The sequence below is a fragment of the Punica granatum genome, chromosome 3, assembly GCF_007655135.1.
Source record: "Punica granatum isolate Tunisia-2019 chromosome 3, ASM765513v2, whole genome shotgun sequence".
Taxonomy (NCBI): Eukaryota; Viridiplantae; Streptophyta; class Magnoliopsida; order Myrtales; family Lythraceae; genus Punica; species Punica granatum.
The window spans coordinates 9,178,408-9,201,161 of NC_045129.1; the positions used below are offsets into that span (position 1 = coordinate 9,178,408).

The 22,754-nt window shown below is 39.2% G+C and overlaps 2 protein-coding genes and 1 non-coding gene across 4 annotated transcripts; 1 reads left to right on the plus strand and 2 right to left on the minus strand.

Annotated features, from left to right (window-relative positions):
• Positions 1-9,790: 9,790 nt before the first annotated feature.
• Positions 9,791-11,934, minus strand: LOC116202098 (thioredoxin-like protein AAED1, chloroplastic). Of its 2 annotated transcripts, none has more exons than XM_031533624.1 (7): positions 11,538-11,934; positions 11,312-11,358; positions 11,104-11,218; positions 10,678-10,722; positions 10,543-10,602; positions 10,321-10,416; positions 9,791-10,218 (listed from the first exon to the last, which is right to left on the minus strand). In XM_031533624.1, the coding sequence occupies exons 1-7, from the start codon at positions 11,817-11,819 to the stop codon at positions 10,099-10,101; spliced, it is 765 nt and encodes a 254-aa protein (XP_031389484.1). In that variant the 5' UTR covers positions 11,820-11,934; the 3' UTR covers positions 9,791-10,098. The 2 variants fall into 2 exon arrangements, with proteins under 2 accessions (XP_031389484.1, XP_031389483.1); XM_031533623.1 differs by having other exon boundaries at positions 10,321-10,422; positions 11,538-11,932.
• A 1,583-nt stretch (positions 11,935-13,517) lies between these two features.
• On the plus strand, positions 13,518-17,277 carry LOC116202037 (growth-regulating factor 1). The gene is made up of 4 exons (XM_031533545.1): positions 13,518-14,056; positions 14,672-14,866; positions 15,237-15,558; positions 16,334-17,277. Exons 1-4 carry the CDS (start codon positions 13,789-13,791, stop codon positions 17,037-17,039), a joined length of 1,491 nt encoding a protein of 496 aa, XP_031389405.1. The 5' UTR covers positions 13,518-13,788; the 3' UTR covers positions 17,040-17,277.
• A 3,476-nt stretch (positions 17,278-20,753) lies between these two features.
• Positions 20,754-20,883, minus strand: LOC116202139. The gene has a single exon (XR_004156017.1). It is a non-coding gene; the product is annotated as a small nucleolar RNA snoR126 (small nucleolar RNA).
• Between the last annotated feature and the right edge of the window lie 1,871 nt (positions 20,884-22,754).

Here is a 22,754-nt window from a genome sequence, read left to right on the forward strand (position 1 = left end):
TACGGGTCGAAATTTCAACCCGACCCGATACGAATCAACCCGAGATCCGCGAAACCATCGGCCTGGCACCTTCTCTCAACCAGGAGCCTTCACACCTTTTGGGCCTTCTCGGTCCGGCCCATTTCGAGCCCAATCCAATCTAACATCTCCTCACAGCCCAGTTTCTTCATCGGTTCTATGCCAGAATTGCAACAGACCGGGCCATATTACCCCGTTTTGTCAGTTCAGTTACTTTTCTGATGTTCAAGCTAATCTTGCTGAAGCTTCTTCTCAGGGAATTCATGACCTCGACTGGTACATGGACTCGGGTGCTACACATCATGTCACCTCTAACCTTGCCAACCTAAACATTCATGATGAGACACTAAATTCCGATCACATTTATGTTGGGGATGGTAAATCTCTTCCCGTACTTGCCTCTGGTTCTTCCACTATCAAACTCTCCTCTCATCCTCTACACTTAAACCATATTTTATATGCCCCTAATATATCCAAAAATCTCATATCTATCTCTAAGTTTGCTCGAGATAATACATGCTTCTTTGAACTTCACCTTGACTGTTTCATTGTTAAGGATCAACGAACCCGCCAGGAGCTTTTGCGAGGTCCGGTTAAGGATGGACTCTATTGCTTCCACTCAAAAGACAGGCCCACCAGTCATCCTCAGGCCCTTCTCTCTGCTTCTACCTCAACTAGTTTATGGCATCAACGTCTTGGTCACCCGTCTTTTCCAATTGTCCGTCAAGCTCTAGGTTCTTCCTTACAATTAAATAATGATCATGTTGGATTGATTTGTTCTGCATGTCAACAAGGCAAATTAATAAATTGTTCTTTTCCTCCTACTATGCATAAGAGCAATTCCTTGTTTGAACTTGTTCACACAGACATCTAGGGACCAGCACTAATCTCTTCTCATACGGGGAATGTTTACTATATTCATTTTCTTGACGATTATAGTAAATTTTCCTGGTTTTATATCATGAAAGCTCGGTCTGACGTCTTACAAATTTTTCGTGCCTTTCGTCTTCAAGTAGAAAATCTTTATGGACATAAAATCAAATATTTCCAGTCGGACGGTGCCAAAGAATTCTTATCTACTGCTTTTCAAGCAGAATTGCAAAGCAATGGAATTTTTCATTATATTTCGTGTCCTCATATACCTCAGCAAAATGGCTCAGCAGAACGTAAACATCGTCACATAGTAGATATGGGCCTTTCTCTTCTCTTTCATTCTTCTCTTCCTTCCAAATACTGGGACTATGCCTTTGAAACAGCTGTCTATCTGATCAATCGGTTGCCGACCAAATCCTTGCAGTTCAAATCTCCCTATGAAATTTTGTTTGGTCACCCGCCTAATTTTGGCCATCTACGAGTATTTGGATGTCTTTGTTTTCCCTATTTGCGTCCTTATAATCGTCACAAGTTGGAACCTCGCTCTCAACCCTGTGTCTTCCTTGGTTATCCCTCACATTACCAAGGATATCGATGTCTCAATCCTGTCACTGGTCGTATCTTCATATCTCCTCAGGTTGTCTTTGATGAGCAATCCTTCCCGTTCCGAACTGGTGCGCCTATTTCAGTGGAACTTGGACGGCTATCCTCGGACCCTGCTACTGCTACTGGTACATTATCCTCCAATATCAGTAATACCTTTTCAGTACCTTTTGAGACTACACAGATTCCTGTTCCACCCGCTGTCTTGCATAGCCTTCCATCTACATCCACCACCCTGACAGATGTTGCACCTGAGGTCATTGCTCAGTCCACAGGTCTTGTTGACTCTGTTGAGGATGCTTTGGCTGCTACTGATTCAAATGAGACTGAGCGGGCTCCTCTTGTTCTGCCTACAACTCAGAACACTCACGGCATGGTGACAAGGGCTAAGGATGGATCTCTGCCTCCTCCACGCTTTGTTATCTCACGTCATCCTACAGCCTTCTCTGTCTCTTCTACTTTGCAGGAACCGCGTTTCTTTGCTCAGGCACGCAAGTATTCTCAATGGCAAGCTGCCATGCAGGAGGAGTATCAGGCCTTGCTTCTGAATAACACTTGTGATTTAGTTCCACCGTCCTCTACTCAGAATGTCGTTGGCTGCAAGTGGGTGTATCGGATCAAACAGAAGGCAGATGGAACGATTGATCGCTATAAAGCACGCTTGGTGGCTAAGGGATTTAATCAGAGAGAAGGTGTTGATTACGAGGAGACTTTCAGTCCGGTAATCAAACCTGTCACTATTAGCACTATTCTTTCCATTGCCATCTCCTTGCAATGGCCTGTTCGACAACTTGATGTGAAGAACGCCTTTCTTCATGGGCATCTTTCCGAAGAAGTCTATATGTCGCAACCTCCGGGGTTCATTGACCCCTCTCGGCCACATCATGTATGTCGTCTCAAACGCTCTCTTTATGGCCTTAAGCAAGCTCCACGTGCATGGTTCCAATGTCTGAGCAACTTCCTTTTTAAGCTCGGATTTCGTGATTCGAAGGCTGACTCTTCTCTCTTCATCCTCTGGCATTCCATTTATGTTATATTCCTCCTAGTTTATGTTGATGACATCATCTTAACCGGGACTCCGGGAGCTCCTTTTCAGTCTATCTTGGCAGCGTTGCATAAAGAATTTGCTATGAAAGATCTCGGTCCACTTCACTTCTTCTTAGGCATGGAAGCCAGGTCCGACTCTACAGGACTCTATCTTACACAGTCCAAGTATATTCATGACATCCTTGTCCGGACATCCATGCTTGATTGCAAGCCCATCAGTTCACCGGTTGCTGCTGGCTCTCGACTGTCTCTTCATGATGGTCACCCATTTGAAGATCCCTCCCTCTACCGCAGTGTCGTTGGCAGTCTACAATATTTGTCTCTCACTAGACCAGACATTGCTTATGCTGTTAACCAGGTCTGCCAATTCATGCATAATCCCTCTGTGACTCACTGGCTTGCAGTAAAGAGGATTCTTCGGTACCTCAAAGGTATATGGGCTTCATCTTTGACCGGGATCTATTACAGCGCTTCATGGTTACTCTGATGCTGACTGGGCCGGGAATCCCAATGATCGGCGGTCTGTTAGTGGCTTCATTATTTTCCTTGAATCTAATCCGATTTCTTGGAGCTCGAAGAAACAACGGACGGTGGCTCGCTCCAGCACAGAGTCTGAATATAAAAGCCTTGCTAATGCCACTGCAGAGATAATTTGGCTCCAGTCGCTGCTTTAGGAGTTGGGTTTTTCCCATCGCCAAACTCCGACCCTTTGGTGTGATAATATCTCCGCCATTTATCTAACGGCGAATACTGTCTTCCATGCCCGAACAAAGCATATAGAGATAGATTATCACTTTGTTCGAGAACGTTTTATGCGCGGCCAGCTTCATATTCAATTTATCAGTTCCGATGATCAGCTTGCTGACGGTCTTACCAAAGGGTTATCTTCTGCACGCTTTTCTATTATTCGGTCCAAGCTTCACGTGGAGGAGTCCCCGTCAAGCTTGCGGGGGAGTAATAGAGGAAATACCGATTGAAATCCTAGAATTCCTTATATAGATATCGTATTATAATAATGTAATTAATTGTATTTATTGTTTTCCTTAAACATATCATGTATAGGCACTATATAATTCAATACAACATACCTCTAACGTTATGTTGAGGTTTCAGCCACAATTCTACATTATTATACCTTGAAACGACATAGATTCCTAAACTATGCCAAAGTTCGGTGGCTATTCTTCGACTTGTCCAATGATCTGACACATAATCAAAGATTGTCCCTAGACCCGGTACATGGTCGTTTTAAGGTTCATGGCCTTCGTGTTCAACAACACGATCATTTTGAGATCGTAACCGACAACTAAAACAACCGGACGACCACGTCCTGCTTTGCAGTTACCCACACGGGGCCTTTTCTGAGAAGATATCCCTTTATTTCCCTTGCACCAGCGACCACAACATCACTATAAATATGCCAGAAAAAGATTTGTGCCTACATGAACCTCAGTCAATGGCCATGGTGGGGAGGAAGAAAAGGAATCCACTCATGTACTTTAATTGAATCAAGTTCGTCATCTTCACTTGTTTGAGGAGCCTATATAATTGTCTCAGCACAAAAATTTCAGGGGCAACATCCTTGGGAGTCCCATTGGCGCGAAGACTATAAACTTAACGAAGCGAAAGCTGCAAGAACAAACTCAGCGAGGTGAAATTGGACATCGCAAAGCAGAGAAAACAAGCACGGTGGAAGCAACAACAGTTTCAAGTTCCTGCACTTGATAAACAAGCAGGGACAATTACTCTGATCCCTGCAGAGGACCAACAGCTCTGCCTGCGAAAAGAAGAAAAAGGAAAGGACGTGAAAAAGCCAGTGAGCCTCGAATGCCGATGAGGGACCGACAAGCTCAATAATGACTGCATCGCAATGCTAAGCCATCCCTGGTTCAAAAAGCCAGAAGAAATCGAGCTGGATGCTGCGAAAAATGGCAAACTCTATGAAGCAAAAATTGCAAGGAACAACAAATTGCGCAAAAGCAAAATTAGAATTGATCACCCGCGGAGAGAGGAGTTTCACGGCTTCGAAGATGGAAGCAGAGAATTAGAATTGTTTCACCAACTCCAAATACATAAGCTCGAGCCAATGCCAAGAGCAACATCGACTATGAGAGTGAAAAAAGATACGGAAGGAAGAAATGTCATCTACTAAATCAACGTGTTATCTATTAAAGTCATGAGGTTGCCGAAGCCTACAAGGCTGTCAAAGCCATGAGGTTGTCGAAACCTACAAGTTGTCGAAGCAAAAGGCCGTAGAAGCCTACAAGGCTGCTGAAGCCATGAGGATGTCGAAGCCTACAAGTTGTCGAAGCCAACGAAAATTCGCTGTAAATCTCGTAAATTGATAATGTTTACGAGGCGGTAGGAGTTCACCCGTTTAGGTGACACCATAAGAATCACCCTCCTTAAATAGTATGTTGCGACAACGACATGGCTAACCCGAAAGAGTGGTTAGTGAAAAAGCCCCGCATTATTAGGAGGTGATTATAGGTGAACCGGAATGAAAAATGAGATGCGGGCACTGTGCATTTATGGGCTAAATGAGTGAAGCCCAAAGATAGGGGTGACGGGGACAAGCTCAATGAGGAAGTCTAGTCGTACAACCCACATCAAGGTGAACTCACAACCTGGGCCAAAGTCTACGACAAAGTATATTAAAAAGAAATATAAGTACGTGAGATATGCGTCAAAGTAGCTTCGAGAAATCGAAGTGTCAAAACAGCTTCAAGAAATCAAAGTGGTCAAAGTAACTTTGAGAAATCGAATTGATCAAAGCAGTTTCAAGAAATCGAAGTGATCTTCGAAAAATCAAAGTGATCAAGGCAATTTTGAGAAATCGAGGTAGTCAAAGCGGCTTCTAAGAATTGAGGCAACAGCTTCGAGAAAGCAAGTTAACCAAAGCGTGTTTGAGAGATCAAAGCACCTTCAGGAAAAGCCGGTGCCAAAGCAGCTCCGAGGTACCAAAGCAATATTGAGGAAAATGCAATACCAATGCATTTCAGAAAACGAGAACACTAAGCAATTTCAGGTGGAGTAAATGTTTCAGTTGAATGTCATGTCGAGAAATAAATGAAGCAAATCCAAGAAAAATAAATTCGGCAAAGCGAAGCCAACTGTTGACACGAAAAATACAAGTTTAGCTACGCGAAGAGTCGAAAACCAAGTGAAGCAACAAATTCGATGTACACAAAGCAAGCTATGTGAAGAAAGAGAAGCGAAATGAAGATTGACGGGAACCCCCTGTTAAATCAACAAGTGCACATTCAAATGAAGCAGCCATTAAAGGGTCAAAGGTCAATAAGTTTTCACAGAGCCAGCATGGCAAGAGGGGGGGGCAGAAAGCTATCCAGATTCATCGCACGAAAGAGGGATCTGAATGAGCCACATCGAGTAATCCCACGAGATAGTTGTCAGGATACAAGAACCGTTTGGATTTAAAGTTAAAATTACTTTGATTTTGATTTTGATTTTGATTTTGATTTTGATTGTGAAAAAAGACAAATGAGATGTGATTATAAATTTGACTTGGGAAACGTGTATTTTTATTGTGTAGTGTGTTGAGTTAAAGTTAAAGTCAAAGTTAAAATCAAATTTCTTACGAAACAAACGGGGCTTTAAGAGACCCGCGGTTAATTAAACCCGTCTTTTCGCACCCTGTGGAAAAAGACGCTAGGGAGGCCAATGATGGGTCTCGAAATAGAGGCCCCAAAAGTGAGCCCAATAGAGGGCGGCCCAAAAGCCCATTGAAGACAAGCAAGCACAGTTATTCAATTCTAGTTGCGAATCCCCTTTCCAAGTAACTGCCACTGGTGAGGGAATGTTCATAAATATCCTATGTAACTTCTAATTCAGTTCATTGGTTCATTCATTTTACTTCCAATTACTTACTTAAATATCGGAGAGAGAAATAGGGAGTCCCTTGCAATATTTCTCTTCTTGCAGGTTATCGAAGCATTGAGTCCTTCATGACGATATAGGGCATCCCTTTTTTTGGATTCACATCAAGAATGTACTGACAGGGACATTCACCCGTTTGATTTAACCTCATTTTCTCTTTATGGAAGGCACCATTTTTTTTGAGACATTTCTCTTGAATTATTGCTTAATTAAACAAAAAGAATGATGATAAGACAAAAGGGACGGGTGTGACCGAGCCATGTCGAGCTCAAATATAGGCAAGTTCAAGGCGATATGATTTGGAAATGTTGAGCTTGAATTTGAGCTCGGTCAAGCTTACTCAAGCTTGAATTGAAATTTAATTGAGCAACTCAAGATCCACTCCTTTAGCCTCGATTAAGCTCACTAGAAAGGGCAAAAAAATCATGCGATGTCCCCCCAAGCAAGGTTGCTAGAGGCTTTTGGAGCCTCTGTCGACCTCACTGGGAGCGGGGGAGGAGGTTGCCGGCAGGGGAGCTCCCATTTGACGCTCCACTTTGTCTCTCTTCTGGTCGTCGCGGGGTTAGGTGCGTGGGGCACTACCGATTTCCCCTCTCCCTTCTTTTTTTTTTAATAATTTTTAAAAATAAATTTGTGAATTTCAGGGACCATATTTGGTGGTAAAAATTTTTTAGGATCAAACTGGAGGTTGTCCAAACTTCAACACCATTTTCACAGTTCACTAAAAAAATATATAAAATGAAATTTATAAATTAGCCCCAGAATGGTACGGAAATACCGATCTAATATTGCCATGGACTTCCAAAACTAACGGTTAACTAATGGAGGGGCTAATTATTGTACATAAGAACCTAATTGATGTGGGGAAGGACCAAATTTATGGATAGATGGACCCAATTGATGTATAGAAAATCTACTGATGTGTAGAAGTACCCAAACGGTTTATAGAAAATCTACTGATTCAACTCGTCTATCTCTATGACAAGATTGTCTATTAATAAAGATTTTATATGAGAATTTGGAGTTTAATAAATGACTTTTGCCTTCGGCTTGAAATTTAGAAATCCTTGATTTAATATTCATCAGTTGAATTGTTATGTACTCCTTTGTTTCTCTTCTCCATTTATATGAGAATCTGAAATTTAGATTCTGGGTCTTCTTTTATGACTCAAAATAGTATTATATATATCCTAGTCCTTTTACACACGTATTGCGTAATTGAGACGACCTTTAGATTATTATAAAAATTTAATATTTATTCCGTCTTCGCTTTATCTGAAATTTAGAAGTTAATTTTGATATCTTCATTTTATTTTATTTTTGTAAAATTAGTCATTACAAGTAGATTATGGTAATTATTTGGAGAAAAGTGGGAGGATTTCTTTCGTTTTATTTCTTATAAAATTGGTCACATCTTTGGGGAGCAAAAAAATATGTATACATCTATCTATACAATATATAAAGTTGTATCCAGCTTAATAAATAGGGGTACAATGGAAAAGGTCTTAATAAATTAGTATGCAATATAGACTTTAAATCACAATAGTAATAAATATTACTAATATAAAGAAATAAATATATCCAATAGTAAATTCTTGATAAATTAATATTCGCATTGTTGCAAATAAATAAATAAATAAATATATATATATATTCAATAGTAAATGTCTTAATAAATTAATATACAATATAGAAATTAAATAATTATTATTATTGTCAATAAAGAAATAAATATAACTAAAGAAATATATTTATCATTTACCGTTATTTCATAATTTTGAGGATTTCATTAGCAAATAATATTCATAATTTTGAGAAAATTAGAAATTATTTAAAATTTAAAAATAAATTTTAAAAACATTGTTAGCTTTATAAAAGCTCTGTTAAGAAATCTCACATCGATCCCATTTTATCGAAAGTTATCCTAACTCATGAAACTTAATACATGAAATATGATTGAGAATAAAAATAAGCTAAATACTAACTTTAAAAATTTACAGATTTTATGATTATTGTTCTTTCATTAATTAAAGCTAAGAATTTAAAATTTTTAGGATTTTAAAATAATTTTTCTATAAATTAGATTGATGATTGTGATTATTTATATGAAGTATTTTACATAAATTATTTGCTTGAACTCTTCAATTAATATTATTTAGCGTAGGTTTGCAATTTACCCTATTGAAGTTTATATAATATAAAAATAAAATTTTCTATACACTAATATAAATGATAAAATGATAGCAATTGGTATCTTCGTATTTAAATTCTTACAATGAAATATTTTTTATAAAATCCTTGCAAAGCACGGGTTTAATAATCTAGTGTATAGAGCAATGGATGCAGAATTTGAACTGAAGGCGAGGTCTTAGAAGGGGTGAACATGAAGATTTCTTTTTTCAAACTAAGGGGATTCCAGGTGAGAAAGAGAGGCTTTAATGTTGAGAGAATGGGGAGTGAACTGAAAGGTTTCTGTTTTCATTCTTGTTTTGGGCTCCTCTCGATCAACTAAAATAATATATGAATCGGGAGAGAAGGTATAGCGTAGTAGCATATCTCTCGCCTGGTGACTCAGAGGTTCTAAGTTCGATACCCAATGGGACTACCCGTGTCATTTTATTAGATATTTAGGATTTTCATTTTAATGTACTATGCCTATGGCCTTTCTAACAAAAATATATATATGAAAATTTTTCTAAGGCTTCAAAATTTAGGAGCGGAACCTCCCCAGTCCATCCCTATATAAAGGCCTGCACTCCCGCCTTCTAATTCCAAGATGACTGGGCTTTTCGGCCCGTGGTCTAAGAGGTCCATCAGCAATTGGGCCCTTCTTACGGCCTTGAACATATCCAGAGGCAAAGCTTTCTTGTCCGAGACAAGGATGCCCATCCACAGGTTCTCCACCAAAAGCACGCAATTCATTGTCTGAAGAGCTAATCATCCAGTATACGTCCTACTCTGTAGAGCATCCCGGGACTGGAAGAAGTGCCGAATGTTCATAAACTGAACAATCGTGTCGAGGAAACAACATAAGTTGTGTCCTCGTCTGCTCAGTTCTTACTCTACGTCGAGGCCATAACCTCCAACCTGAAGGCCTGAGCTTTACTGATATGTCCCGTTCTCTTGGGGATGATTGATCAATCAGGCCAGTGCCGACCGTTCAATTCTTTTCTGTGTTTCACTTCCTGCTGGGTTTATTGAAGAGTTGATATCGGAAACTGAATAGAGGTCGCATTGTATCTTGTATCGAAGAGGCAGGCTCTAACATTGTAATTCGGGGGAAGCATCAGTCTGAAGTTGAACACCAGGATAGAGAAAAACTAGATCATCAAAAACCAAAAGGCGTAAGATGTTTTTGAGAATTACCTCAATATAAACCGATAAAAGTAAAATTCAGTAACAACTGCTTAATGCTCTGTTGTCAAGTAGTAGAAGCAAATACAATGCAATCCATTGTTCGGACATACCTGAAAAATTACTACAACAGATGACACATAATACACAGTTTTCCAGGCGCCCTTCATCAAAACCGACCCTAAGCTATTAATTACTCGAAGCTGATATGAAGTTAACCTGCCTCAGATTTTGGGATACACAGATGGCACATGTATACAAATATCTATACAAATATTGTGAAGACTGATATCAGTTGATGAGATCTTATGAAACCGGAACTTTGCAACAGACATCGAATATGTCATCTAGAGGGGCGTGATCCCCAGTTCCTTCGTCCTTCCGTGCATATAACAACTCCTTCCCCTTAAACACGAACATCCCTCCCTAGTAGAAGGGAAGAAAATGTACAAAATTATCAATCTGTAATGACAAATACCGGAAGGATTATGTAGGTGAGTAACTTTTGAATGGCCAGGGTATCTGAACCTGTTGGAGAACGCTACTCCGGTTATCTGGAGTGGCTTGAATCGTATAGTTTTCCATGGCTTTCTTCATAGCCTCGAACCTCGGTCTTGAGAAAACCTTCATCTAGTTACAGATAATCACACCCAACATGAAGGCCAATAAATTCGAGCGTTAATCTCTTTACATCCCCATGTAATTGGAAACAAGTTGATTAAAGAAAAAACAATAAGAAAAGTAACTTACACTTGCGGGGTTGAAAAATGTACGACCAATGCCAAAGTACAAGCCCATAACATCATATACCTGGAGTTAGCAAATCATTAATTTAGGTGGAAATCTTTCTCAAATTTCATGTTGCAACTGAAGGAGTTTTCATACCTTCCGCTCGGGGTCGGCGTAGAGGCAGTCCATTGGAAACGGTAACTAAAAGGTAAGAACAAAGAGAATCAGATCAAAGCCTATGCATTTCTATATGTAAGTTCAACAACATAGACCTGTAATATATAACAGCAAGTACGAAAACATCTTCCCTAGAACACAGAAATAGTCATAGACTCATAGTACACTATATTAATTGATCTATCCGAAACATTTGACTCTCTTTTGCATTCAAAACTCGGTGTTATGAATGATGACAGGTTCCACCGGCTAAAGCAATGGTTAACTTCTCAAATTTGAATTTACAAACAGGCAATGAACATTACGCTCTGTTATGAAGATGTTATGATCACAGACCTTTCACCCAGCCAAACAACAGAAGCTACTTAACGCCATTCGATGAAAAGGGGGAGAGAGGGTACATACCCTTTCAGCAAGCATCCGAGCTTTGAGGGGCTCACCAACACCGACAGCAATAAGTTTGACACCAGCTGCATCGAACCGTGGTTTTGCTTCTTTCAAAGACGCAGCAAGTTCCCAACTTTCACCGGCAAGCGGTAGAGACACGCCATCAGAACAATCCGATCACCTTACATATCTAGTCTAGTTAACAGGCAAGGGACAAGAAGATTACCAGCAGAAGCATCCAAAGTGTCTCAGGAGAGCAACCACGGCAATTCCCTGGAAGAACAAATGCAAACGTTGTCATCAAATGATCATATTACATCACATGATCATCCCACAAAAGGAAACTTTTAGACGTTGGTATCAGTAAAATTGATAATTAAAAAAAACGAATTTGACCATCAGCGGGAGAATTAGGGCCAAATTGAGCAGGACACAGTGAAACTTCATTAGACCTCTTTCTGGTCCCAGAGGTCCGTGAACAGGACGGGCTCGCCGGCGGCGTTGAAGATTCCGACATCACCGAGCTTGTCGCTGATGTCGGGGCTAAACCCAGACACGGAAGCTGAAGCTCGCGCGACGACACGCGTCCGAGCTGCGAGGGCTTCTCGATTCACAGGCTTAATTACGGACTGAAAGGTACGACTGCTCCTCCTGTTGAACTGAGGCTGAGGAAGCTGAGAGTGGCAGAGCGGAGCGAGCGGGGATTTCAGGGCTTGTGGAGAAATTACGGCCATGGCTTCCGAACTCACTAGCTCGCCTTGCAGAGGAAGAGCAAGGCACAGAGAGAGAGTCAACGAGAGGAGGCTGAGATTTTTCTTCTTCCTCTTTTTTTTTTTTTCTGAGTTGGGAGAACATTTCCCCGGAAAATTTTTGGGGCAAAAAGAAAGGAAAAAAAACTTAATCCAAATCAATTTTGAGGTCAATATTTATTTTTAGAATAAGACATACTCCCCCTTTAAGATTTTACTTAATGACAATGTAACCCAATCTTGATCAAAATAGACACTTCACTCCCATCCTTAATAATAAGATTGATAATCCACCATATTATCCATGTTGACTTAATTAAAAAAAATTCCTTTGGTCTCTTTAACTTATTTTTCAAATTTGTTCTAATTAATATTATTTTTCAATATTACTTCAAAGTGACACAATTAATCTCTGTTTGGTTCTTATTATTTAAATCATCAATAAATCTTTTGACAAGCGAATTTTTTTGGATGAAAAAACTTTGAAAATAAGAAAATACATAAAAAAAAAAGAAAAAAGAAAAATAATGCTTGTAACTACTCTGTTCGAAATTATCGGTGATCATTAAGGTCTTCGATTACCTATGGTGGAGTATTTGTCATTGGCGAGGCTCTACTTGTAAAACTGACATATTAAATTATGACCTATAAAATCTCAGTATTTGGTCGATGTTATAAACCTTGAAAATAGTCATTCGTAACCTCGTGGGAGTGTTGGTGATTTACTGCGAAACACGATTATTCGGTATCGGCGTGATCTCTCAATATCAAATGTAGTAATTATGGATATTGATATTGAGGAGTGGATGTTTGGTCAGCGGACACCCTTACTTTATTTTTTCTGATGAATGGGATGCCCTTGCCTTAGGCCGTTGAGAGCTCTAATGGTTGTTGACGAGTTGTTCTCTTCTCTTTTTTATTTTTAAGAATATTACACATTAATAAGTTTATCAAAAATTGAAATAGTATAACCAAACTGAATAAACTATGTGATGTTGGAGATTAGAATAATTTAAAAGAACAAAGATAGGATGAAAGTGAAAGGAAAATAAAAGTTGAGGATAAAAAAGTTTATCTTAATAAGTTAATAAAATCAAGTGGGTAGAGTGTTTATTTTAGTTAAGAATGAGGTGGCGTATTATTACGTAAAATCTCAGAGAATGATAATGTATTTTACCCTTATTTTTAAGGAAATTTCATCAGCGAAGTTAAAAAGAAAAAAAAATAAATTTCTTCTTGGCGAGTAATGAGGATTTTACTATCACTGGAAAATCATTCACATAATGCGCAACAAAAAATTACAAAAAAAAAATCTTATCAATTCAATCTTCTGAAGTAGACTTCGAGAACAAGTATCATTATAAAAAACAAAGCTCAAGGACCTTGAGCAACATAGGTGCACAAATTACCTCAACAAGTTGTCCAACAATAACTCACTAAAGAAACAAGCCGACGACAACTCTATCATGACCCTCCTCATCATCTTTTGATTCTTTTCGAACAGGAACAGAAAGTACTCCTCTCGATCATTGCAATACAAATTAAAAAAAAAAGTGTTTTTTCCCTTCTTCTTTTTTTCCCCAATTTTTCCAAGTGCCCAAAAAAACACGTGGATAAATTTAGGCTAACATGTCCGGCCGGAATATGGAGAGCTCGAGCTCCCCCTTGCTCCACTATCCACTTCACTTCACACACGACATAGCTAGTAGCTACAGACCTCTCTCTCTCTCTCTCTCTCTCTCTCTCTTCCCCCCCAATTATATTCCTTTTTCTTCCTCTAAGCTCACTCCTTGGAAAAATCAGCTTCAACCCAATACTTCAACAAGATGCATCTCTCTCTCTCTCTCTCTCTCTCTCCGTTCTTACACCTTCTTGATTCTTGAATCTGCTACCTCTTCCTCCATGATTTGATGCTTCATCCCAGCTCATCCCATTGGTCTCTGAATCTCCGACAATGGATGGTGGGGTGGTGGGCATGGAGAGTTTTAGTTTTGAGCCGGGTCAGTTCTCGGCCTTTGAGGCCAAATCCAAGGGCTTTGGATCTGAGCCGCCCGAGGAGCAGCAATGGAGGGCCACCAAAGTCCTCAGAGCAGATGATGGCCTCTCTGTCACTAAATCAACAACCCCATTGCACCACGGGACCCCTTTGATGAGATCTGAGCGTATGCTCAGCTTCGCCTCTCTCAGACCAGAAGTCACCCTCCTCACAAAAGATGCTGCTGGTACATTATAGGGTTTCTTGTATTTTGGCTGAAAGTTGCTCCTTTTATCATTCACTGGTTAGCCATTTCATAGTATTCTCTGGGTTTGGTTCTTGCTTTTGTCAGATGGGGTTTTAGCAGATTAGGCATGCTTTAGGGAGCCCTATTGCTTTGCTGCGTTGGTCTCCTGTCTTGCTTGGAAGAAATTTTATTACTTCAATAATTAGCCATTTTTGGTGTCCAGGTTCGGGTTGATTCTTCGTGTTTGTAGATGGGATTGTAGCAAATTTGGTATCAATTATCAAATGAAGGAACTTGCCAGTTGCCAATAACCAATTCTTTTCTAAGCTATGTTTTAATCTGGTACATTCTCACGTTGCTTTGATTGATGATATGCTTGTCGGGCCCTCTTATGGAGCATCTTATTAAGCGAATCCATTTTAAGTCTTGTTACCAAAAAAATAGCTATCTATAAGTCTTTTTCAACCCTGAAAAGGTTATTTTTCATTCCTTCTTAGGGTGACTAATCTGGTCCTATCTACTCTGCTTACTGTCTGTATATATCAGTAATTATTCTTTTTTCCCCCTTAGTTTACTAGTTTATGGCTCTTCTAAAATCTAAGCTCTATGTTACAGGTTATGGTTCATTTGCTGGGTTTAGAGGACCGTTCTCTCCATCTCAGTGGATTGAGCTTGAGCATCAGGCCTTAATCTATAAATACCTCAACGCCAATATTCCTGTTCCGTCTAATCTGCTCATTCCTCTCAGGAGATCCTTCAATCCTTACGGTCCATCGGGCTCATCTGCTGGGTCCTTGCATCCGAATTCATGCAAGTCGCTCTCCACTTCTCACTGTGAATTCACTAGGAAATAAGTTATTAATCTCAGAACACGTCTATTGTGCTTGGTTTTATTATACTTCCAGGGCAGGAGAACTTTCATAATCATATACCTTATGAAACTCATTCGCTTTTGTTTCGCATAGTTCAGAATTACATATAGGAATTAGGATGAACATTTTTGTATTTGCGTGTATTGTAGTTTACAAGACATACAGCACTATAAAACATCTTCTCAAGTGGAATCTATGCAAGCATGAACTTATGTTAATGCATGCTTAAATGTGGTTCGTTGCATGTTTTAGGTCACTTTGCTTGCTTCGTCTAATTTTCTTTCTGTTGATGCCATTGCATACTGCAGTAGGATGGGGTTCTTTCCATCTTGGTTCCTCTGGCAGCACTGATCCTGATGTTGGGCGGTGCCGCCGGACCGATGGGAAGAAGTGGCGGTGTACTCGAGAAGCTGTTGCCGATCAGAAGTACTGTGACAAGCACATAAATAGGGGCCGCCACCGTTCAAGAAAGCCTGTGGAAGGCCAAATTACTGGCCATGCCGCCGCCGCCTCTGGGCCTGCCAACCCAAAGATGGTCTCGGTGGCCTCATCGAGTTCTGCTTTGGTTGTTGGTCCAACTGGCGGCGGATTGAACAATGTCTTCCCTCCTAGGCAAAACGAATTTGACAGGTAAAAGAAGAATACATTTCGATCTTCTCTCTCTCTCTCTCTCTCTCTCGGCTGTGTACCATGGTCTCTCTCTCTCTCTCTTTCCTTTTACTTTTTTTTCAGGTTTTCTAAAATTTATTTATTTGGCATTTCCATCTTTCAATATCATAATTATGTGATTCAAAGAAGTTACGCGCTTTCTTTTCATGTTTGGTCATGAAAAGGATGTCCACTTTCTGTTTCTCATTTTCTGTGGAAAGTAACGTTAGTCAATATGGAAAAGGAGATTTGATAGCATATTTGCTAATCTGGAAGGCTCAACTTATTTCTTCCTGGATTCAGCCAATTAAAACAAGGGAAAGCACAAAATCTGTTGAGCAGTAAGTAGATTGCATTAGGGAGGGGGGGGAAGCAAGAGCTCTATGACATATAGAAGATGAATAACAATCTAGCAAACAAAATTTCGGAAATTAGACAGCACATAGAGGAAAGCGGTTGGAGACCACAACCAAAGATACACTTAGCTCCTCACTTTTTAGCTTGCAATCAAAAGTAGGTCCCACTGAGGCATCATCGCTTTGGTGTAATGGAGGTAAGTAGTTGGCACTTGAGATTCCTTCTCGAGGAGAATTTCATGATCACATACCAGTTAACTACCTTTACCTACTGTAACTGATGGTGTCAAATTCTGAGCTTAATTTGCTGCATCTTGTTTCTTAATCATACGATTTACCGCTTACATCTCTCGCTGTTTATGAATTTCTTTCACATATTACTTGTTTTTTGTTTGTGGCAGAATGCTGGATCCGCGCGCCCATAATCTCTCAGTCAAATCCTCCACAGTCAGTCTAAAATCGGACGAGCAAACTGCCTTCACTCTTCTTCCGGACCAAGAGATCCCAGTCGAAGACTCTATGCAGACTGAATTTGGGCTCGTGTCTTCAAGCTCCCTCATAAATCCATCACAGACTAAAAGCTATGTCTCATTTCTCGACTTCGCTGACCCGGATGCATCCAATCATCAGCAACCACTCCACCAGTTCGTTGACAACTGGCCGAAGGCCCAATTGGACAGCCCGATCATCACCTGGCCTGAGGATCTGAAATCTGATTGGACACAACTCTCAATGTCGATCCCCATGGCGTCATCTGACATTTCTTCCTCGTCATCCTCACCTCTCAGGCTATCTCATGAGCTGGATCCAGTTCAGGTGGGCTTAGGGAAAAGCAGTGACTTGCTGGGGACCAAATCCCTTAAGCAGAGTAGTTGTGCTCCCAACTCTTGGGGGTCTCCGCTGGGTGGTCCTCTAGGGGAAGTCCTGATCAACACTTCAATAGGCTCCTCCCCTACTGGAGTGCTGCAGCAGAATGCTAGTTTCGGGTCACTGTCAAATAGCAGCTCAGCAAGTAGCCCAATAGCTCAGAACACAATGGTTCACGAGAGTCTTAGCTTCTGCGATGATGTGTTTTGTCCAACTATCGCAGCTATTCCTTCGACGTAGGAGAGTGGCGAGGAGGAAGGCCGATGCTCGTGGGGTAGTTGCGGGAGAAGACTTGGGACAAACTTTGTTGTAACTATGATATCATCTGTTTTTAATTTCAATTCAAAACTTTGCATTCGAACTTATTAGCTAACCATCTTTGACGCTTTCATAATTCTGTCCATCAGCTGGTGGTCAGTAAGCTTTTGATGAACTTTGAGTCAGCTGAATATATACTCATTGGTTCCTCTGCGATGCATCCCGACTTTCATTAAATGTTCGGAATGAACTTACAGAAGGGTCACTGTTGTACTAAATGTGAGGATGATTGAACAGGGATATCGGGCTCGATGGAGCAGTAGCCAAGGAAATGTTTTCATTGCAGAGCATATGGCTAAGCAGGATCATTGTGGGACCAGATCCACATGAGATCACGCTATAATTCATGTGCGCTTTTGCCCCACGATTGGGAGGGTGTGAGCATCCGTATATCAGGTTCACGCTATAAAATCTGCTCGAGCTAAAAGGGGGGAACGAATATTGTGCAGATAAGAAGTGCCCAGGAAGGAAGAGGACAAGGTTCTGTCAAATGATGGGGGCTAGAACTTCCATGACAACGTTTCTCCCTCTGTAGACCACACAAACACATTATTCACTTTGATTGACATTCACTGGTCCCATCTCTGCATTGCAGATTTGCTTTTTCTCTGTATTTTTAGGATACCTTGCAAGTGAAATCTCGCGTTAATGAGTCCATTCGAGAGAAATCTCGTGTCAACTGACACGAGAAAATTGAACGAATTACTTGCAAGGTAGATGACAGGGACAAATTAATAGAAGGATACCTCATAGCCACTAATTAGAAACCATAACAGATGATATGAAAAAAGTACAGACTGTAACAAGGAAGCTGTCTCCGCAGTGGCCCCACCTGATCCGCAGGCTCTCTCATTCCTTGAGGCCATTGTTCCTGTGCAAAGAGGACTTGTTGGTGCTGATTAAAGAAAGGAAGTTTTTACAGATCAAAAAAGTGCAGACATGCCTGACCAGGAGGAGGCAGGAGGCAGCCTTGGGGCTTGCTCCCCCAACAGGTGATTGAGCCTCTGGGCCATGGGATGGGCCCACAGGGCCCCAGCCCACTTGACCACCTTTCTATTCTGGTCCCAGACAGCCTTGAGCCCTCCATAGAAAGGGAGGATAGGGATTTGATTGATATCTTGGAAAAAGATCTTCTCATGGCTCCATTAGGTCCCTCACATGGAAGACAACAACAATACTTTTGATTTGAACGCTAGATATTTGACTGTGTTCTATAGTGGTCCCGGTCGATGTAAATATTCCAAGCGATCTCATCAATTTTGGAATCTCGAATTGCGTTTCTATGTTAATATCTCGTTTGATTTTACAATCTGATTTTAAGATTTTAACTTTAACTTTACTCATTACACAATAAAAATCAACTTTTTCAATTAAAAAAGGTGGGTGTCATATATAAATTCACATACAGTTTCATTATACTTAATTCAATTTTTAATATTAAATTCTCTCAATTATTTATTGCTTTTTCAACAATTTAACAATATAGTCATTATACGATCATCACTTTCTCTTAACTATTTCTTACTTTTTTATATTTTTTCGTATAATTCAACAACACAATCATTACAGTCTAATTAAAATCAAAACTCAATTCTATTTAACTTGGAAGATCTTACAATTGTGCAGAAATATCATATGCCATTAAGCACATTGCATCAAGTGAGTCCTCCTAATACAACCAGGTTTAAGCTCATGTTCGTCATGCACAACATTCAAAATTCTCATGGGACGCCCGATTAATAGACACCATCGCCGGTCGAATTGTAAATTTTATTTATAGAAAACAAAAAATAAAATTTTAAAAAAGGGTCTTCTAAGATCAATTCGGGGAATCTTGCCATGTCTGTCTGTATGTCTCCCAAGATAAATGGTCCCAAACACAATCTGTTTCCCTTTTCCATACAACACACTGAATGTGGTCAAATTATTCATGTGAAAAGTTAAAACAATTTAAATACCCCTATAATTTATAAAATGATTATCGATATCCCTTTTTTCTAAAATTAGTCATTGATGTGATACCAAGAAAATATTCACTTTGTCACATGAATTACATGCCTCGGAACTGCACAAATCGACCCGATACCTAATTTCTTTACTCAAATAAAATCTGACTCGATTTAAGAAAAAATAGTATAAATTAACGAAAAGAGGGGTGGTGTAGCTAATTTTGAAATAAAGGAGTGTGTTGGCCATTTTACAAGTTATAGGGGGTGTCATAAAATTTACCTAATTTATTCTAAAAAAGATTAAATAAGATAAATGGAATCAATATATATAAAAGCTGAAATGCACAATTTAATAGTTCCGTATAAAAACTTTCGATTCCTTGTGAAATATCTTTAGTTGATCGTATCAACCTATTCAAAAATTCTCCACTCATGATAATGCGTCTCTTGAATTGCTAGCTTTATCCATAAAAGAAAAATATTATGTTCATTCTTGAGAAGATGAATTTAATTAAATATTTGTATGAAAATGAGGAAGAGCATTTATAGAAAATCTAAAAGGATGAGTAATTTTTGCTTAAATTCATGGCTTCGATTAACCGGCAGGGAGCTAACAATACAGATTAATCAACAGTTTGACAATTTGGGAAGTGATATTTGGAGTTAAATGCGCCGCGGTGAACTGACGATTTGTTTTATCGGGTGTGGATGAAGGACTTCTTATGATGGGAAATTGAGGAGACAGAAAATTCTGCGTGTATATATATAACATATAATATATAATATATAATATATATTCGATATATATATAAGCAACAAAGAATAAGATTTGCCATTTCCTTTTTCAAGAATTATAAAGTCACACCATTCTTTGCATTTTAAAGGTGAGTCATTTTCTTTATGTTATGCATAAGTTTTCAAGAAAAATAAAAAATTCAAGATATGTATTGTATGCATTTCACCGTATGAAAGAAATTTATAATTTTTTACCATGCTGATCAAAATAAAAATCACATACTCTATCGATAATTTTAAGTTGAGGTTTATAATTTATCGACCTTTTGAAAATTTATTTTATATATATAATGTAATTTGCAAAAGAAATACATAACTTAGTACCAACTATTTCATTTTTATTTTGAATTGATAGTTAATACTCTCGGGAAGCCATTTCCAATCGCCATCTTAGTTAATTTTGAATATTTCAGTAGCATATACCCTATTTATTCCAAAATTGGAAAACTTTGAACAAATGGCTATTAAACATGGAACTATAATATATTCCCAAAGAGAAAAAGGAGTAGCGATAAGTGTAAGAGTAGAATATTGCAGCTGAAATTCCCCTTTGTACACCCGATAAGAAAATGATATATTGCTACTGAAATGAATAATTTATATGATTATAAATAAAAATTAATAAGCTTTATTACTCAAGTAAATACTTTCTTATATATTTTGATTAGATTTATAGAAAGATAGCTTGCGATCAACATGTTTATTACGAAATAATATCTTATAATAAGTGTTGATATTCTATTTCTCTCAAAGTCATTTTTCAAAATTATAATTATAATATAATAAATATACATGTAATAATAAATAATTATTTAAAGATACCCGCGCAACGGACTTAAAGACTAGTTTAAATAAATAAAATCAGCGGAAAAAAGGGGAATAAAAATAATTAGAGGCTCAGACACGCACAAACGCAGTCATCACAAGAGCAGACATATACGTACAGAATACGTATACGCGCACCGGTCCGTATGGTTCAACATACTCTCAGCATCGAGAAATGTTTGGAGTCGTCACAGCCTCTTCTAATTTTAAATAATCCGTTAACAAAAAAAAAATCAATATTTTCTGCAGACTGATGCGAAATTCCGATGAAGTTCTATCTGCCGATAGAAGAAGATCCATACATGAAGTCATCAATTAAGAAAATCTCCTCAAAATTGGAAGTACGAATCGCATCTGAAGACGATAACCGGAAGCGATTCTGAAGATGAAGAAGACGAAGAAGAGATCGACAACGAGAACGAGAACGAGAACGACACAGGCTTGGCGTCTTTGAGCTTCTCAGTCATCTATAAAACCCTAATTTCGCATGTATGCTCAGATATATATGAGCCGGGAACAACTTGCAAAATGCCACTTGTGTCCTTCAAAATTGGGCTTCAATAGGCCCATTGGGCCTACTATCTGTGTACAGTGGTTCCATTTTTGGGCCCGACTGCCGGTTCTTTTTTGTTATACTGAGGCCCATGGGCCTACTAAAAAATAGAAACAACAGTGCACGGGAAGTCTCCTTAGCGGAAATCGAATTCAGAACCCTTTGGATTAAACCCCTTTCTATAAATCGCTGGAAAAGCAGACCAAAGTCTACGTATTGCTTTCAAACTTTCTATTCTAAGAGTCCTAAATATATATAGTATTCTTTAAGCCTTTACAACATGTCACATATATATTGAACAAGTTCGGGATCAGGCGTGCAAGGCGAATGTCTAGACTGATTCGGGCAAAGTTCTAAGCGTATGTTGTCTTTAATGTTGACGGCTAACCTGCCAAACCATCTACTTATAAGTCATTAATCACATCAAGAACATGATGGGAAAGTTGAACTCGATGGAATGATGGCACCAGGCTACCCATATACAATCATATTAGGGGTCGGTTTCCGTTGACTGCAGAAGGTTACTTCATGCCCACGTCTTATCATCAGGAACATATATATATATATCTCCCGCTACTTGTTGAGAATATAAAAAGTTAATCTCACATCGAAAATATAAAAGAAAATAGAGTGATTTATATGGGATTGGATCTCACAATTTATCAGCTTGAACTTTTAAGTTGAAAGTTGAGTCCAAGCCCATGTAAGCCCAATAGAATTTTAGATGGTATCAGAACTCATGGTAATGGTCTTGGGGGCGCGTATGCGCAAGAGCCCACATTACGCTGGTGAAGTTCGAGTCCGGAAGTAGAAGTTCGGCTCGTAGTCATTGACCCCCCTCGCCCGAGTGTGGAAGAAGAAGTCTAGCTCGAGGTTGTTAAAGCCCGAGTCTAAAAGAGAGGAGAGACCGGCTTGAGGTAAGTTGTTAAGGGCGGACAGTTAAGGTTCACGTGGCACGTGTAGGTAAAATCATGAGAAAGATCACACGGTGCGGTGAGGGCGGGTGTTGATAATATAAAATGTTAATCCCACATCGGAAGCATAAAAGAAAATGGAGTGATTTATATGGAATTGGATCTCACAACTTATCAGTTCGAGCTTTTAAGTTGAAAGTTGAGTTCAAACCCATATAAGCTCGATAGAATTTTAGAATATTATATATTATTCTCAAATCGAGAAGTACGTGGGTCGCGGATTAGCGTTCATGACAATGCCCGATGATGGTCATCAAGATGTAAAACATTTCTTCAGATATACTGTTTCCGTTTTTAGCACGCACTCCGATCTGCCTTGAACTCTTGCACGATAATCTACCAAAACTTTCTTGTTTGAGTGTAGCCATAGGGATACACAAGCTAGTTAAGAAAGGGAATCAAATCAACGATCCAAAAACATATTTTACCTAACGATTCATCAAATGCACAAAATCTAGAATTAGTTGTCATTATCAATATGATGATAAGCCAAAGGGGGTTAATTATACTAAATTATATATTATTCTGTGAGTAGTCATGA

What these genes read in the sequence shown, in the direction of transcription:
- LOC116202037 (XM_031533545.1), top strand. Translation starts at nt 13,789, where the DNA reads ATGGATGGTGGGGTGGTGGGCATGGAGAGTTTTAGTTTTGAGCCGGGT. An exon ending in CCTCACAAAAGATGCTGCTG is followed by an intron (nt 14,057 to 14,671) that starts GTACATTATAGG and finishes TCTATGTTACAG; the next exon opens with GTTATGGTTCATTTGCTGGG. An exon ending in GTCCTTGCATCCGAATTCAT is followed by an intron (nt 14,867 to 15,236) that starts GCAAGTCGCTCT and finishes TGCATACTGCAG; the next exon opens with TAGGATGGGGTTCTTTCCAT.
- LOC116202098 (XM_031533623.1), bottom strand. Translation starts at nt 11,819, where the DNA reads ATGGCCGTAATTTCTCCACAAGCCCTGAAATCCCCGCTCGCTCCGCTC. An exon ending in CACTTTGGATGCTTCTGCTG is followed by an intron (nt 11,219 to 11,311) that starts GTAATCTTCTTG and finishes TGCCGGTGAAAG; the next exon opens with TTGGGAACTTGCTGCGTCTT. An exon ending in CATTTTTCAACCCCGCAAGT is followed by an intron (nt 10,423 to 10,542) that starts GTAAGTTACTTT and finishes ATCTGTAACTAG; the next exon opens with ATGAAGGTTTTCTCAAGACC.